The sequence below is a fragment of the Pseudorasbora parva genome, chromosome 8, assembly GCF_024679245.1.
Source record: "Pseudorasbora parva isolate DD20220531a chromosome 8, ASM2467924v1, whole genome shotgun sequence".
Classification (NCBI taxonomy): Eukaryota; Metazoa; Chordata; class Actinopteri; order Cypriniformes; family Gobionidae; genus Pseudorasbora; species Pseudorasbora parva.
In genome coordinates, this window is record NC_090179.1 from 38,599,402 (window position 1) to 38,616,806 (window position 17,405).

General features: G+C 37.4%; 1 protein-coding gene across 3 annotated transcripts in view; it reads right to left on the reverse strand.

Annotated features, from left to right (window-relative positions):
• The window catches only part of arhgap32a (Rho GTPase activating protein 32a), a 46,054-nt gene that overhangs the window by 16,517 nt on the left and 12,132 nt on the right, over positions 1-17,405 (reverse strand). For 2 of the 3 annotated variants that reach the window (XM_067451166.1, XM_067451167.1), the window contains 3 exons: positions 17,304-17,388; positions 5,692-5,778; positions 3,624-3,761 (listed from right to left, as the gene is read on the reverse strand). In XM_067451166.1, the coding sequence (XP_067307267.1) occupies positions 3,624-3,761; positions 5,692-5,778; positions 17,304-17,388 (310 nt within the window). Of the gene's footprint in view, positions 1-3,623; positions 3,762-5,691; positions 5,779-9,383; positions 9,716-17,303; positions 17,389-17,405 lie in introns of those variants that run through there. The other variant, XM_067451169.1, reaches the window with a different exon arrangement.

Below are 17,405 nucleotides of genomic sequence, written 5' to 3' on the forward strand. Positions count from 1 at the left end.
TCATTTTATGTGTATTTGGTGCCACCTATTATTGCGTGTGTATTATTGACGTAAAAGTCTAGACCAGAAAGTTAATGTCTAGATCAGATCAACCCATTTGTTAAATATTTTTTATTTGTCTTAAATTAGGAACAATATGGTAGTCGCGTTCATTACCTACATTACCCAATATTCTGCAGAGAAATCTCCACCAATCAGAGAACTAAAACAAGCAAATCATGCCAAAAGAACACTTTAGCATCTGTCCAATCCTTTGAATCTCTGTGAATGACGTAATCAAGTCACGCTTATACTACTTAAATATTTGAAGACATGTAGTATAAACGAAATGTATGCAAAACGAAAACACATACTTTTGGTTTACAGTTGGCATGAAACGGAATTTGCGATAGTCTTTTCTTCCCAATTTGTGACGGATATCTGAGTGAAACAGCTTATCAAACAAGAACAAATGCATGCTGGGATTTTGTCCACTAGAATTGATTGGATGGTTGAATAGTTGTGGTTTGTGATGCCATGTGACTGATAGGTTATCCCGCCCTTGCATCATTAAACACTTTAAGTTTATATTAAAAATATTTCCTGAACCAATTCCAAAAAAGTGGATGGGAATGATTCCAATCTATTGAGTAATTAGACCATTTTTAATCAATAATTCTCAATATTGAATGGATTACATTAACGTTGGCTGCATCCGAAAACCTAGGCTGCTGACTCGTTGCCTCGCTGCCTCATCAGACAATGACTTGTAAGGCAGCGTTTTGTGCATGAAGGCATCTCATGAAACTAATTTCAGACAGATTTCTAAGGCAGTGTATCAGTTTAATGATCTACAGCAAAACAGAGAGAGCTTTGGTGAGGACTTAAAAAACATATTCAATTACTACAGTATTGATTTCTCGCTAGAAATGACATCAGAAGTGTAATATGTTGGTAAAAATCGTACATTTACACACAAACTGACCCGCAAACGCAACTTCTGGATGCCATCTTTTTCCCCTAGTTTAACTGAACCATGAATGGAAAGCACAGGATTGTGGGATATCAAAGGCAGCGAAGGACACATGTATGCTGCCTTCAAAAATCGATCAGATGAAGGTATCTCAGGAGACGGGAAGTGAAGCAAACATTAGATTCGGACGCAGCTTGATGCCTTCCTGCCTTCAAATGTGTCCTCCGAAGGCAGCATTTTCCAGGTTTCGGACGCAGCCGTTATGTCACATGCAGGGCCGCATTAAGACTATAAGGGGCCCCTGGGCTTTTACCTCTCGAGGGGCCCTTCATCCATTGGACCTGCTTAACTAATCGTTAAAAGTTATGGTCCCACCCCTTTTACCCCACCAGGTGGCAACAAGTGACTGTTAAAAATGCATTTGTCATTGAATCATTCTCAATTTTATTCACTCTTTTTAATCACAAAGCCTTTTATTTTATGGGAATAAATGGTATTTAAAAACATCCAAATGTATAGGTCTGTTATATTAAATACACAAATATAAGTGAAAAAAGTGCATTTCCATAAGGTACTTAAAGACACCATTGAATAGGAACTAAAATGTGCTTTTAATATCATTATTATTATTATTTTTAAATACAGAGATAGTATGTTAAAAACACATTTTAGTTCATATTCATGGCGTCTCAAAATGTTCTTAAGATTATAGAAAATGTGTATGATTTTCTGTTTTGCGCACTACTTTTATATTACGAGATATTGCTGTCTCACAGTGGCGGAGCCAGGATTTTTTTTTAGGGGTGGCCGGACAGGGGCCAGCAACCATTCTGCGGTGGCACAGAAATCTTTGTTATATCAACATAAAAATTAGTTTGACTATTATATACTGGACTGTTTTAGTGCATACAAAACAAATGAATACAGTTAATTTGTACTTGATTGTAATTGAGATAGTATAGTGAATTAGATCATGGAATATTGAGTGAATTTGACAATTTTTTTTCTTGTTATTCCCCATCTCCAGGCAAGGGGCTTATATTATAGCTAAAGTTTAACTTGCTCAGTCAGCCTAAATTATTCAATCTTCTTTGAATTTTATATAATCAATTAACTCTTCAACAGTTGTGAGTTAGTCTGTAAGGACTGTTTCTAAACCTTGCAATTGAGAAAGTAAAGACTGAATGTTAGTAAAGACTTTCTATATTAGTTGTCAAAATAAATAATTGCAACAGTTCTGTCAAAAATTAAACTCAGTAAAATAAAAAAGGGTGTTCTCTTGAATCCTTATGCAAGAATATGAATTTATTTAAATTATACAATAAGGACAGAAGTCAACATTTTATTTGATGCATTTAATTATTATCCATTGTTGTTTGTATAGGCTACTTTACAAGTTAAAGCAAAATAAGCGCCTATATTTCAGTATGCACAGTGCTCAAATTTTTTGTGCATTGAAAAAAAATCATATTATCAACGTATGCCTTAGGCTATATTGCTATTACATGGCAGAATATTTTAGTTTTATTATAGTTTGCAGTTTTGATTACTGATGAAACGATTTTGCATGTAGGTAGTTTCTTTTGCTTTATTTGAAGTGATATACAGCGCGGCTGAGCGCGCCACATTTCCGCGTGATATTCAAGAGTGCGCTTCTCTCGGAATCTAACAGAAGTGTCACCAGTTTTCACATACGTCTTTTGAGGGAACATAATTTTACCGGTGAGGGTTCATGATTATTGCGGATTATTGAGCGGAGTCACACCGGTCTGCTTCGCTCATTACAGGCTCGACCTTTCTCATCAGAACACTCACGTATTGACAAATGGTCGGGTTTAAATCGGGCTCGTAATTACATATTATGTGTCGGGCAGGGCCGGGCCCGGACAAAATAAGGGGCTCGGTAGGGTCGGGCTTGATTTTTTTGAGCTCTAAGCTCTAACTGTGACTGATAATTCCAGGGTTTATTGAGTGAGAGGGTTTGACTGACATTTCTCGAGCAGGATTTGCAAAGCCCGCATGTGCATTCAACGCGATAAAGCGTAATTTTAAAGGGACAGCCAACATATTATAAAATCCGGTTACAATATTTTCCGGCATCATCGGGGCCCTCCCCCAGCCCGGGGCCCTGGGCTTAAGCCCAGGTAAGCCCGTGCATTAATGCGGCCCAGGTCACATGCCTTGTGTGCAGATGTGGGTTTTGTCAGTATGGCCATTTGTGCTTCTGTCATTGTCTGATCCCTCCCCCCTTGTTATCTAATTGGTGTTTGATTTCTCCCACCTGTGTTCCCTCGGTCCCTGCCTCATTTGTTCCCTTTTATAAGCTACTGGTGTTTGTCAGTCTTGGTCAGATCGTTGTATTGCCTATGTCTCCCGTTTCACCGTGATTACTTTTGGTATGTTTGAGTCTTTGGTTTATGTTTTATGATTATGTGTTTTTCCCCCTCATGGGTTTTTGTTTTGTATTTATGTTTTATTTTTTGTTAATAAATCTTCATTTATCTGCACTTGAGTCCTTGCACTTTTTTCCCTTTTTTTTCCCCTGACACGTAACCATTTTCGTCCAACATTTAGAATTTTCACTACACTTGATGCAATGCATTCTGGGATTGTCTTCACAATGGATACATGCAGACAGTTTACTGCAGCTATAAATGTGAGTTGAACCTACCTCGGCTTTGTCCTTCAGGCTGTCTATTCGGGGCAGTTCAGGAAGCCGAGAGAACCTTCTATCATAGATACAGAGGTGGAGGTGCTTGTCAAGAACACGAAACTCTTCATACGAACGCCTCACTGACCACTTACGACCCTGAGACACACGAGCAGAAATGAGAGGAAATAAAGAAACCACAATAAGACGACCTTTAAATCCCCTTGAGAAATCATTCAAACTGGATGATGATCAAACAAAAGTGGTTTTCAAAAATATTTTCAAAAATAATAACAATAAAGTCATAATTATGGTATACAGCATATTTTCAACTTTTTTTTTTTGCAAGAAAGTAATACTTTTATTATAACACATTAAACACATTAAAATTTGTCAAAAGGGACAGGATGTTTATAATGTTACAAAACATTCCAAATAAATGCTTGTCTTTTGAACTTTCTATTCGTCTAAGAAATCAGAAAAAAAAATGATCATGGTTTCCACAAAAATATGAAGAAGCACAACTGTTTTTAACATGGATAATAATAAGAAATGTTGGTAACACTTTATATGAAACCCATGTTTATAATGAATTATAGCCCATTTATACTTATTTATAAGTATTACTAGTCTATAAATATATTTATAAAGAGTCATTTAGACCTATACTATACTTAAATTATCAAATATAAAATAGTCCCATGCAGAGACACTCGTTTGTTGTACCAAGTTATCAGTTGTTTTTAATGGCTAATGTTTGCATGAGAGGTCATGAATGGTAGTTTTGATTTGTTAAATTCTATATCTCCTCAGCCATATGTATGGTATTGCTTATAGCAGTTTTAAATTATACTTTAAGAAATAGTGTTTTGCTAAAATGTGTCTTAAAATGTAAAATTGAGCACATCTTCATGATTCCTTAACATTTGCTTTAGGAAAACTGCACACTATGTTTTCACTTTACTTCATCAATGATGCATTTATAAAGGTTACTAACTATTATGACTCACAATAAGATTTGACAGAAATAAAACTGAATCACTTAAAAGTCAATGTAACTATAATATAATAACTTTATAGCTATGCATTCTGCATCTTTTGCATAATTTGTGGAACCATCCAACTGACTAATTAACATAAATCAGCATATCATCCAGGTGGATGCTGCACATTGGTGGTGGGTTGAGGAGATTCCCTCCTTCAATGTAAAGCGCTTTGAGTGCCTTGAAAAGCGCTATATAAATCGAACACATTATTATTATTATTAGTATTATGGATTATGAGCATGCGCATTGAAAAAGCAAATGTATGACTTAAAAATGTAATAATTTATCATGTAATTAGTAAAGAATAGTAATTATAAAAAATAATACAATCAATGTAACTATAAATTCTTCAAATGTTGTATATGAGTCTTTATAAATATATTTATAGAATAGTAAAACTCACTTGGGGTGAAGCTGGAATTTTTTACGAGCACGGGCTTAATAGAAAGTGTTACAGAAATGTTTTTGTATCACCAAATCAGAATACTGAATGATTTCTGAAGGATCACGTGTCTGTGGTTTGTAGACTTCATACAGATGTAAAAGAATAAGATTTGCTCCAGCGGTTCAGAAACAGTAGAGCGGGACTCTTCTAAATCCTTTCAGCTCTCACACCCACCAGCACAAAAACGGGCTCTGAATTCATATTTTTAGAAGTTCTGTAGACGAGTATAAAACCCTCCCAGAGCAAAAAACATCCCCCATTGTCTCGGTATAGGAAAGAAATGCAAGTCCAAGAGTATTTACATTTACAGCTTTGTCTTCATCTTGGCCTCTTTGAAAATCCTGTCTTTTTCTAAATCCGGACGCATTCCATGAAAGAGATAAATTGCTGTGTAAACTGCATGTGGTTGGACTGCCTGTTTGATCTGGAGCTCTTAAAAGATATTTTTATAACTTCACCATTTTTCTGAGCATGGCAGCGGGCTTAGCTTTTGCTCTGTTGCCATAACAAATCAGTGAAACTGGGATGATATTTTCTTTTCTCTGTCAAACTGTAATGGCTACAGAGGTTCTAGTTTTTCCCTGAGAAACAAGCTTACCTGGCAACATATCTGGACAAGATAAACTAAATCCTTTGAGTCCAGGCCATTGTGTGTGAGGTCATTCTGATCCTCAGGTAAAGACAACTGTGGAGAGAGAGACACAGAGAGAGATTCTCTATGTAATTATTCCTTAATACTACTATTACAATATACTCATAAAAAAATAAACAGTGTACAGTCAAAAGGAGATTATTAAAAGAACATACTACAAAATTAAGCTGTGCAAAATGAAGTCCTTTACGAATCATGTGTATATAACATGGCTTTTTGAAAATTAAAAGTCAAAAAAGAACTAAAACATTATCATCATGGCTTAAAAAGTATAATTGCTTCCCTGCTCACTTATTTTGGTAACCCCTTACAATAATGTTTCATAACTACTTTATTTAACATGACTAAAAATGAACAATACTTCGACATTTGTTCATCTTAAGTAATTAAATGTTAATTTCAACATTTACTAATAGTTTTAGGAGTTAAAGGTGCACTATGCAACTTTCCGTCCACTGGAGGGCGCCTATTCAAAACAAAAGGCGTAGTTGGATGACACCAAGTTTGAGCGCAGCATCTTGGGACATGTGGTCTTCGTGGAAAAGAGGACTCGGACAGGACGGGACGGGACACAGCCTGCACTGATCCGCTCTTCTGGTTATGATTATGAGGTAATGCAGCTCTGTTTATCATTTTAGATACATTTAAGTGTGCTGAAAATGATGTTATGACGTTACTCCGTGTGTTCACTTGTTCACACTGCTAAGAGTAAAGCGCTCCTGCCAAATAAAACTCGAAACCGAGGGTAGCGCAGATATGACGCATTGACAGGCGACTCCCTCAAACGCTATGCTGAAACGTCCCGGTCCTTAGTTAAAATAGCAATTTTCTCACAATTTACAATTAGTTTGAAACATTTGGAATTTTGTAGGTACTCAACTGAACAAAATATATAACCTAGTGGTTTTTGGATATTTTACTGCAAAAATACTACATAGTGCACCTTTAATATTGTTATATTAGTTAATATTAATTCTGCATGCACTGTAAACTAACATGACAATGTATATTTTTATAAACTAACATTAACAAATACTGTACAAATATATTGCTCATCGATAGTTCATATTAGTCCAGGAATAGACTTCCCTCTGTAGTAAACATTACATTTTAGTGAATTTCTGACAGTGGAAAAGCTGCTATTAATTTGTAAATTAGATACAATTTATAGATACATTGTATCTAATGGGAAAACCCGCCATTTTATGCATATTGCATAAAGCAAAATGGTCTATCAAATCATTGTTATATCTTTCATAACATAGTTGAGAATCATCTTTATACAAAGTTTTGTAAAAAAAAAAAAAAAAACACCTGAAACAAAAATACATCCCATTGTTTTTGCCTAATCATGTATATTCATGTCTTTTTTATTATTATTATTGAGTCCTGGTGTCCTCTACAGAGGGTACAGCATAACAGCAAAACATAATTTTTCACACCAAAAAAAAAAAAAAAAAAAAAACTTTCTAAATTCTTCATGCGCTAAATAATGTAATGACACACACACACACACACACACACACACACACACACACACACACACACACACACACACACACACACACACACACACACACACACACACACACACACACACACACACACACACACACACACACACACACACACACACACACACACACACACACACACACACACAAAAACTACTTAATTCACAAAACATTTTTTCTGGTTCTCCAGAGTTTATATACACCACGGACTGTCTGAATACTCGATTCTGATTATTAAAACCATTTAATGCACTGGTAGTTCAAAGTATTTTTTTGTTTTTTTTGGTTTAAGTGCGCACTGCGTGTAACACCCACACACACAAGTTTCACACAAGTGTGGAAATCGCGCTGCACACACACAGAAACTCAACACTGCCCCGCGACTTTAAGTAATAAAATAGCTTCTCTACTCAACCTGACATTTATCAGAAACGATGGGGTTACATAACTATTTTGCTAGATCTAACAAGCCATAACTGACGAAAGGAACTGTCAATTTGAATGTTCCAGTCAAATATTGCACTGCAAACATCAATGACAGCTTTAAGTTGTAAATGCCGGCAAATTATCATGGTATAAGTGGGATAATCCACAGCTAGCTGTGCGTTAAACGATTATAATGCACTTAGTGGAGGTAAGGCAACCACCTTTTGCCTCCCCGTTGTGCATTAAAATAGTTTAACACACAGCTAGCCGTGGATAATCCCTTACATACAAGTCCAGTTCAACTCTCCACTAAATGTCATCAGCTCCAGAGAAAGAGTGAGAGAGATGATGGATTTTAAAGGCTGTAGAAACAACAGGCCCTGATGAGTAACACAGAGACAACAAGAGATCTACACCAGCCCTACATAGTTTTCAGAAAGCCAGCACATCAAGGAATGTTCCCAAAAAGTAGCAGTTCAAGTCCAACTTCACCAATGCTTTTCCTCAGAAGTTTCCACAGCTGCTGGCTGAGCCCAAAATTGTATAATTGTCCTCTATAAAATCATCACTACATTTTTGTTTGTCCCAGAACATTTGTGATTTGGACCTTTGACTCCAAAAGCTGATGTGATTCAGGGGTTTCAATATGCAAATGAAGCATCCAGTCAGGCAAAGTCCACAAAGAGGCCGTGCTGTGTTTGTAGTGTCTGCTGTAATTTACTTCTCTGCATCATCTCAGTAATGCAGACTCCCCATGCATCATTCAACACACACACACACACACACACACACACACACACACACACACACACACACACACACACACACACACACACACACACGCCTCCACATCAAAAGACAAGAACTGTCCCGTTAATTGATAGAAAATGCCAATCCAACACTAAGACACTTCAAAGGTGCATTAAATAAATGAAAGCATTGATTATATATACATGTATATAAAACTAACAGAAACATACACAAGCTTTAATGACCTACTTAGCCATTGCAGTTCAGTAAAGTAATACAAACTGCAGGATAAGCACTTGATTTACATTAGATCCGACACCATATTTCCCCTAAACTTAAATAAGTCTGTTAAAATAATGAACATTAATGTATTTTACTCCCCAGTGCATCCAATTGAATCAGTAGATTTTGGATCAACAAAACTTGTTACAAAATGCAAAAGCATTGAAAGTCTAAAGGTTTTTTTTTCTTCCAGTTTTTCCTTGGTGATGTAAGTCTAGGATTTTTCCCCATAAAAGTATCTATAAATAAATAAACAAAAAAATGCACAAATAAATAAGCTTACACATTAAGTAAGTTTACTTGAAATGCAAGATTTTAAGACTTGTGTTCATAGATTCTATCTTAAATTAAATACATTATCATTATAAAACGAAATCTTACATACTTCTTTAGAGAATCAAAATGTGCCAGTGGGGTAAGAAAAAGATGAATATAATACAAAAATAAAAACAATTCAAGATGGAGCCTCTGAAAAATGTAATCTTATCTTGTAATAAATGTAAAATACAGCAACTAGAGAAGACCACAAACGGTGTAGTGTATAATAGTGCAGTGCAGTACATATACAAACAATAGTAAAAACAACATTACAAAGAAGGAAAGGGTTTGATTTTCCTCAAAGTGGTTATAATTATTCCTGTCTGAATACAACGGATGGATACTCACTGATATGTCGTCTGTCTGGTCTTATCAGCGCACTCAGGCCCATTCTGACAGAGTTCCCTATCGTCTCACACCTGAGCCTTTCCTTATTCAGCCGCTCTGCTGATGTTCTGCATGGCTGCTGCACGCAGACGCAGTAACCCGTCACACACACCCCCACAGACCAGCAGCCTGCGCTCAGTCAGCCCAGCTCATCGAAAACAAACGGCCGGATTTACAGCGGAATGAAAATTCACGAGTCAAAACACGACCTGCCTGAAACACGGACCTTTTCCCTTCTTCATCTCCTGCAGTAGAGAGTTGTGCATGATGCTATGTCTAATTACAACTGAGGAAGAGGACAAATATAGAAATGGAGCACCCCCCTCCCCACCTTCTTAGCCCCTCCCTGCGCTGGATGCTGGTCCTCCCACTGGATCCATGCAGAAAAAGAGCAGTGCTCTCAGATAGATATCAGAGGAGGACGGATGCATCAATGTTTTGGGATGAATATTTTACATTGGAAATCCAGTGGCGAATGTCTATTTAACAAAAAATATTCTAAATTAATATAATAAATATAATTAATATAAATATAATAATACATTAAACATTGTATAGAATAAATTGTACAATTAGTTTTTCAAATTTATGAATATACGTTCTAAACAAAAATGTTTCAATGACATTTAAAGGCACAATATGTAATTTTCGCTGCTAGAGGTCGCTTAATTTAAAACAAAGGCGTAGCTTGATGGCTCCTTGATTTCATGGAATCATGGGAGTTGTTGTCTTCACCTCTACAGCCCGTGGAAAAGAATACGACAGGACTTGTATTAAAGATTTATAGATTTATTAGCGTTACTGTAGTATGAAGCAGGGTGGGGCTGAAAGCTGTTAGAGCGGAACGAGGCCGCTGGAGCGATTGATAATAAGACGAGCGACACACGGCTCGAGAGCTGCGGAGCTTTTATTATGCCACAGACGAGCACTTCCGCTTCTTCTGCTCATGTGTATGTGAGGTAACACAGCGCTGTTTTATCATATTACATACATCTGAGCGAACGCTCAGAGAAGCATTATAATAAAACTCAACACGCTCAGTGGCTACTATGACACTTGTTCACACTGCAGTGAGCTAGAGCGATATTAGTCATGGTAAAACATTGTACTCGCGATAAATCAAGAAAACCAGATTTAAACAATAAGACTAACTGTGTTGAGCTGTATAACAATGATTGATTTCTGTTGATGAACGTATCCAAACAGTTGCTCACCTTTCTAAAAAAAAAACACAAAATATATTTTAAAGCGTCTTTGGTGTTTCCATGGTTTTTACGACAAAAGAAAAAAAAAAAGCAAAATTGATTCACTGATAGGTGACGCACAGACATTGTCCGTGTCCTAGTTAAAATGGCTTATTGCTCTGGATTTAAACATTCTTGCAAACATTTAAGTGCAAGTACATAAGTCAACAAATTTTCTAGACACCCAAAGTGCTTTACATATAGAAGGGGGGGGGGGGGGGGGGGTTATCTCCTTAACCACCACCAATGTGCAGCACCCACCTGGATGATGCGACGGCAGCCATATTGCGCCAGAACGCTCACCACACACCAGCTGATTGGTGGAGAGAAGACAGAGCGATTAAGCCAATCAGGAGAGGGGGATGATTAGGAGGCCATGATGGACAGGGGCCAGTGGGCAAATTTGGCCAGGATGCCGGGGTTACACCCCTACTCTTTATCGAGGGACATCCTGGGATTTTTTAATGACCACAGAGAGTCGGAACCTCGGTTTAACGTCTCATCCGAAGGACGACGTTATATTGTGCCTTTAAAGACCCCATGAAATGGTTTGACTGAATTTTTCTGTATTGACATACATGTTTACTACTGAATTGATTGTGTTAACTACTATTGAAAGAGTAAACTGGGGTGGGACATATGAAAAGAAGAATTGTACTTTTCTTTACAAGTCAACACAATGCCATAATTGCTTTCTGTGTTAAGTGTGTGTGTGTGGGGGGGGGGGAATCCTATTTTACTAATAAAATATATATAAATAAAATATATAAAGTAAAATGTCCTGTCTAAACCACTGGTTTGGAAAATTCCTCTTGTAAAAAAGCCATGTTTTTTTTTTATTTTGGTAAATCTATAAAAACCTGCAGTACAAATATCAACTCAGAACTTGTAATATTGAAAAAAAAGACATAAGCACATTTACGTTTGTAGCAACTGCAGACACCAAAGGTCTTCCACACCAGAACTAAACTGTTTACGTCACACAATCCGTGGATTAAAATTCCACTCAAGTAATAAATTGCAGCAAAAGCTTTTTTAAACTGAGGTAGCAATAATCCAAGAGAAAATTCCTCAAGTTACATAAAAGCTAGAAAGAGTAACCCAGTGATCATGAGTTGACCTTTCTCCACTTGGAGCCAGTTAATCGCAATTCAATCATGTCATGCATCTTCACCAAAAGAGGAGTGCCAGGAGTCTTAAAGATCAGAAATGAATCAAGCTCCAAAAATATAATAACTCATATAACCCAGCGTTGACCCACTTTATAAGGTAAATCCTGGTTCTGGATCCATCCATCTCATATTCTACGAGAGTTCATGTGTTTTCGGTAACTTAATGCATTGCCGTTCCATTACAAAATCTTGATGTTCCTCACCCAGTAATACCATCGGCCATGCTCAGATAGCAGGAGTGTTCATATTTCAAGATCGAACCACCTATACTGGAAACCCTTTTCTCGCGTAGGTCAGCAGCACCGTTTGTGGAACCTGCTGAAACCTGCAGGTTTGGATCCGTTCTAATGAAATGGCTGTGAATGAAGGCTGCAGCGCCACATGAGGCCCTCCCCTTTGTCTGAGGTGATTTATGATGGAAAACACATAGACTTAATCAATGTCCCAACCAGCTGCTCATATGGAGACGGAGGTGATGTTCGTGAGATCAGTAAAAGCTCATTACAGCATCACTGAATTTGGCCCAGTTCTCCCTGCATCGCTCTGCTCTAGTGAGGAAGAGGCAGGGATCCTGAAAGCTCCTCTTTAAACCTGAGCCGAGGAATGTGGAGCATTCAAACCACCTCTGGGAATGCAACAAAGGTCTAGAAGACGCCACAGAACGGATGTTAACTCAATACCTTATTCTAGGACTAAACACAGACTATGTTATTCTAGCTTAGAACACATTTAAAAATGTATGAATGTCACCGTAATAAACAAAATATGAAACCAGTCACGTGCGATAATTGAAATCGCACACTGTCTGAGTAGGTATAACATTTGAATTGTAACTTAATTTACGCCCATTAAAAAATATGTTCTATATAGTATTTTGTAGTATTTTCCTAAATTGTCTTTTGGAAGATATTTATTAAAACAACAAGGGAAAAAAAATGCTAAAATGATTCCTACATTTTTTTTTAACAAATTTAAAATTAAGGGTTAGGGTTCGGAACAGCCACCTAAGTAGGTATAATTTTGACACCCTATTTTTCTGTGTTCTTGACGGATCGCTTCCTGTACTCCTGAGTTGTAAGTCGCTTTGGATAAAAGCATCTGCTAAATGCATAAATGTAAATGTAAGTAGCCAAATACACTCACCTAAAGGGTTATTGTTGTCAATCAATTAAAACATTTAATTGTGATTAATCGCATATTGTCATAAGTTAACTCGCAATTTAATTGCACATTTTTATCAGTTCTAAATGTACCTTAAATTAATGTTTCAAGTTTTTAATACTCTAATCAACATGGGTATGGACAAATATGCATGCTTTATGCAAATGTATGTTTACTATTAGTAAAACCATACTCGGAGCTTGAAGACTAGAAGGTCACAGATGTTTTTCAAAGAAATTGTTCATGTCTCTTAAGCCTAAGCTTAAAAATTCAGTATAAGCAGTGATTTCTCTCATTTCAAGAATAGAAATAAAGGGAGTTTTCACACTGGCAATTTAATTCAGAACAGTGCACAGTTCATATGAAAAATTGGTAATGTGAAAGCTGTCATGTGGATCTGTGAGCGCACCACACTTGGAGAAGGTCCGTATTCCACGAGTAGGAATATAGTGCGGCCCCTTTAAGAGATGCGCGCTCCCTATTGAACTGCCGGTATTTTTGTGTGTGTGCCGAACCGTGCCGTGATTTACGTGAACAGACTGTGAAGAACATGGACTCGGCAGCGCTCTTGTTCAGAAAAGTAACCTGCGTATTCGTTTTAGCCGATTGTAATGTATTTAGTTCAATAAAACACATGTACTGTAAGCGGTGATGGTGTTAATGAATTACCTCAGACATGAGCGAGAGTGACCTTGCAGTGCATCGCGCTCGGGCTGCAGAGAATGTGCTCAGTGAAAAAAACACTTTTCTTTCTAGCTGGAGTGAGTCTAATAAAAGTTAAGCAGAAAATATGGTAGTTTATGTTAAGTACAGGCTATAACTGCACTTAACCCTTTTCTTTCCCTATTACTATTTGCTGCTGCATCCTTTACGTCTATGTCTGATCTCAATTTCTCAACTACGGGCCATAGATCAAACAGAACATGCGCTGCTTTAATAAAATTAGTGCTGTTAAAATGAATTTGCATTAATGCATTATTAAGGGGTTAATTTTGACAGCCCTATTAGGAACACCATACTAATACTGTGTTTGACCCCCTTTCGCCTTCAGAACTGCCTTAATTCTACGTGGCATTGAGTCAACAAGGTGCTGAAAGCATTCTTTAGAAATGTTGGCCCATATTGGTAGGAAAGCATCTTGCAGTTGAGGGAGATTTGTGTGATGCACATCTAGGGCACGAAGATTGGGTTGAGATATGGTGACTGTGGGGGCCATTTTAGTACAGTGAACTCATTATCATGTTCAAGAAACCAATTTAAAAATTATTCAAGATTTGTGACATGGCGCATTATCCTGCTGGAAGTAGCCATCAAAGGATGGGTACATGGTGGTCATAAAGGGATTGACATGGTCAGAAACAATCCTCAGGTAGGCCGTGGCATTTAAACGATGCCCAATTGGCACTAAGGGGCCTAAAGGGTGCCAAAAAAAAACATCCCCCACACCATTACACCACCACCACCAGCCTGCACAGTGGTAACAAGGCATGATGGATCCATGTTCTCATTCTGTTTACACCAAATTCTGACTCTACCATCTGAATGTCTTAACAGAAATCAAGACTCATCAGACCAGGCAACATTTTTCCAGTCTTCAACTGTCCAATTTTGGTGAGCTTGTGCAAATTGTAGCCTCTTTTTCCTATTTGTAGTGGAGATGAGTGGTACCCGGTGGGGTCTTCTGCTGTTGTAGCCCGTCCACCTCAAGGTTGTGTGTGTTGTGGCTTCACAAATGCTTTGCTGCATACCTTGGTTGTAAAGAGTGGTTATTTCAGTCAAAGTTGCTCTTCTATCAGCTTGAATCAGTCGGCCCATTCTCCTCTGACCTCTAGTATCAACAAGGCATTTTCGCCCACAGGACTGCCGCATACTGGATGTTTTTCCCTTTTCACACCATTCTTTGTAAACTCTAAAAATGGTTGTGCGTGAAAATCCCAGTAACTGAGCAGATTGTGAAATACTCAGACCGGCCCGTCTGGCACCAACAACCATGCCACGCTCAAAATTGCTTAAATCATCTTTCTTTCCCATTCTGACATTCAGTTTGGAGTTCAGGAGATTGTCTTGACCAAGACCACACCCCTAAATGCATTGAAGCAACTGCCATGTGATTGGTTGATTAGATAATGGCATTAATGAGAAATTGAACAGGTGTTCCTAATAATCCTTAAGGTGAGTGTAAATGATACAGATAAAAAACATTTAGTGAAACCTAAAATATGAGTTTCTGTGTAATGTGAGATCTGATCAAATTACCTGTAGACAAAACATGGATCTCTTTCATATTTCATCATATATGTGAGCAAAATACACACAGTCAGTGTTTACATAAAATAAGACAGCCAATGTGGATTTCTTTTTTCTTGTTTTAACCATGAACTTTACTATATATGATACAGGTATCTTAAAATGAATCAAATATTACATTTTTAAGCGTAAAATCTATCTCCTTCAGCTAATTTATTACGATATTTCAGTTTAGTGTACAGTTCTGCTTAGCACAGAAAAGGTTTCTATCTAGAGTCTATCAAGAGATAGCAGATAATTTTTTCTAAGTTTACACCAGAAAGACAAAAGACATGGCATGAAATCGCTGCTATCTGTGTTCACTGGCGGATTGTTAAACTGATAAAATGTGCCAATGAGCTTTGAAAGCAACAAAAGATAAGCGGTAATAAAAAAACATTCCTTCTGAAACATCACATTTCTTATTTAACTGCCACGTTTGGAGTAGAGTATCTGTATACTGGTGCATGCATGAGTCTGGACTCCTCCAGCCCCCGGCCACTGTGTGTCAGTGTGACGTACTCAAGCGATTGAATGCGAACTAATAGAACAGGAGTCTCTGTGACCTTGACAGCTAAAACACACAAGAAGATGGAGGCCCAAAGCACAGAGCTGTGAGACGTGAAGGCAAACTTCCTGTCACGTCAGCTATGACACCGTACCTTGTTCATGGTGCATCAGAACCAACAACCTCAGCTCTCAGAGCAGTATACTGTACATACAGTAAAAAGACTGAGGAGGGGCTCGGTGGAATTTGCTGGAAACGATATCTGCTGCTCTCTGCTGGAACCCATAAGCATAGCAGAAATCTGGCTAGACGAAAGAATGTTTAGGGCCTGATGTTGAAATAAAAATGGACATGCCTTGTTTGATGTTCAGAGACAGTAAGGAGAGAAGACAGGGAGCAGACTGACCACAGATAGAACAATCAAATACATATGGAATGGAAACCACGTCTAAGTTAAAAGTCCCTTTTCTGATAAAGTTTGTTTATTTGAGAATGCACATAACTGAACTAGGGGTAGAATGGTTTTTTTAGTGTGATAAGTTTTTTTTTAAAAGTATTTAGTTGCTTGAGGGAGAACCCAAAATGGCTGCCAAGTGAACAGACTTGCCTTAAAGGGACTTTGTTTATTCGCTAAAGTACGTCTGCATAAAACTTATGCAAATCTCCACCACAGCTACTAATGTCATTAATCATCATGGTTACGATGACTATGAAGATATTAACATATGACCGCCCTACATTTACATATCATGCATTAACATATGCAGCATCCTGACCTGTGCTGATAAAGTGCAAGTCAGCCAATTTTCAGAATCATACCAGACCATTTGCATAAGAACATGAAATAATGCATTGCATATTTTTGAGTCAGGAACAATGCATTTAAACAAGTTTCAAATGTTAAATAACATTTCAGTGTCTAAACTATTTTAAACTGCTCAAAACATACATCGAATTTTTAAATACAATAAAGAGGTTTATGATAAAATAGCATTTTCCAAGTTTTACATTGGTTGCACCACATGACATGGAAAATGACATTTTGGAGGTTTAAGATATCAAAACATAAAATAATATGTATTATTTAAAAAGTACTGAATAGTAATTAACTCTAAATAGGTTTTATAGAATAAAGTGATATATGGCATGAATTTATAATGTTATTTTAAAGGGAAATAATGCACTTAGACACAATGTTGTGTATGGACACAAAATATGCACTCAATGATAAGTGGCATCTTAATATTTTCCAGAGTTGTAAATTAAAAAATTTAGGGAGGAACAATAAATTTGAAATCGAAACGGCTAGCCAATATGTTTTCCACAGTCTGAAGATCTTGTAGCAAATAACTAGATAGAGACCAATGTGGAATGCTTGTAACTTAAACCTCAGCCCTGATTTCATCATGATGGATAATCTGACCACAGCCAAGAGACTAATTACCACATTCCCGTCAACCATAAGTGATCATGGCCTTCAGCAGGACGGCATTTACCAGAAAACCCTCACCTGCACAGAGCCAAAGTCGACATTCTCATAGTGGAAGTGGGCACATTCTGCCAGCCTGGGAAAATGGCCTTTAGTGAGGGACAGTCTGCAAAACAAAAAGAG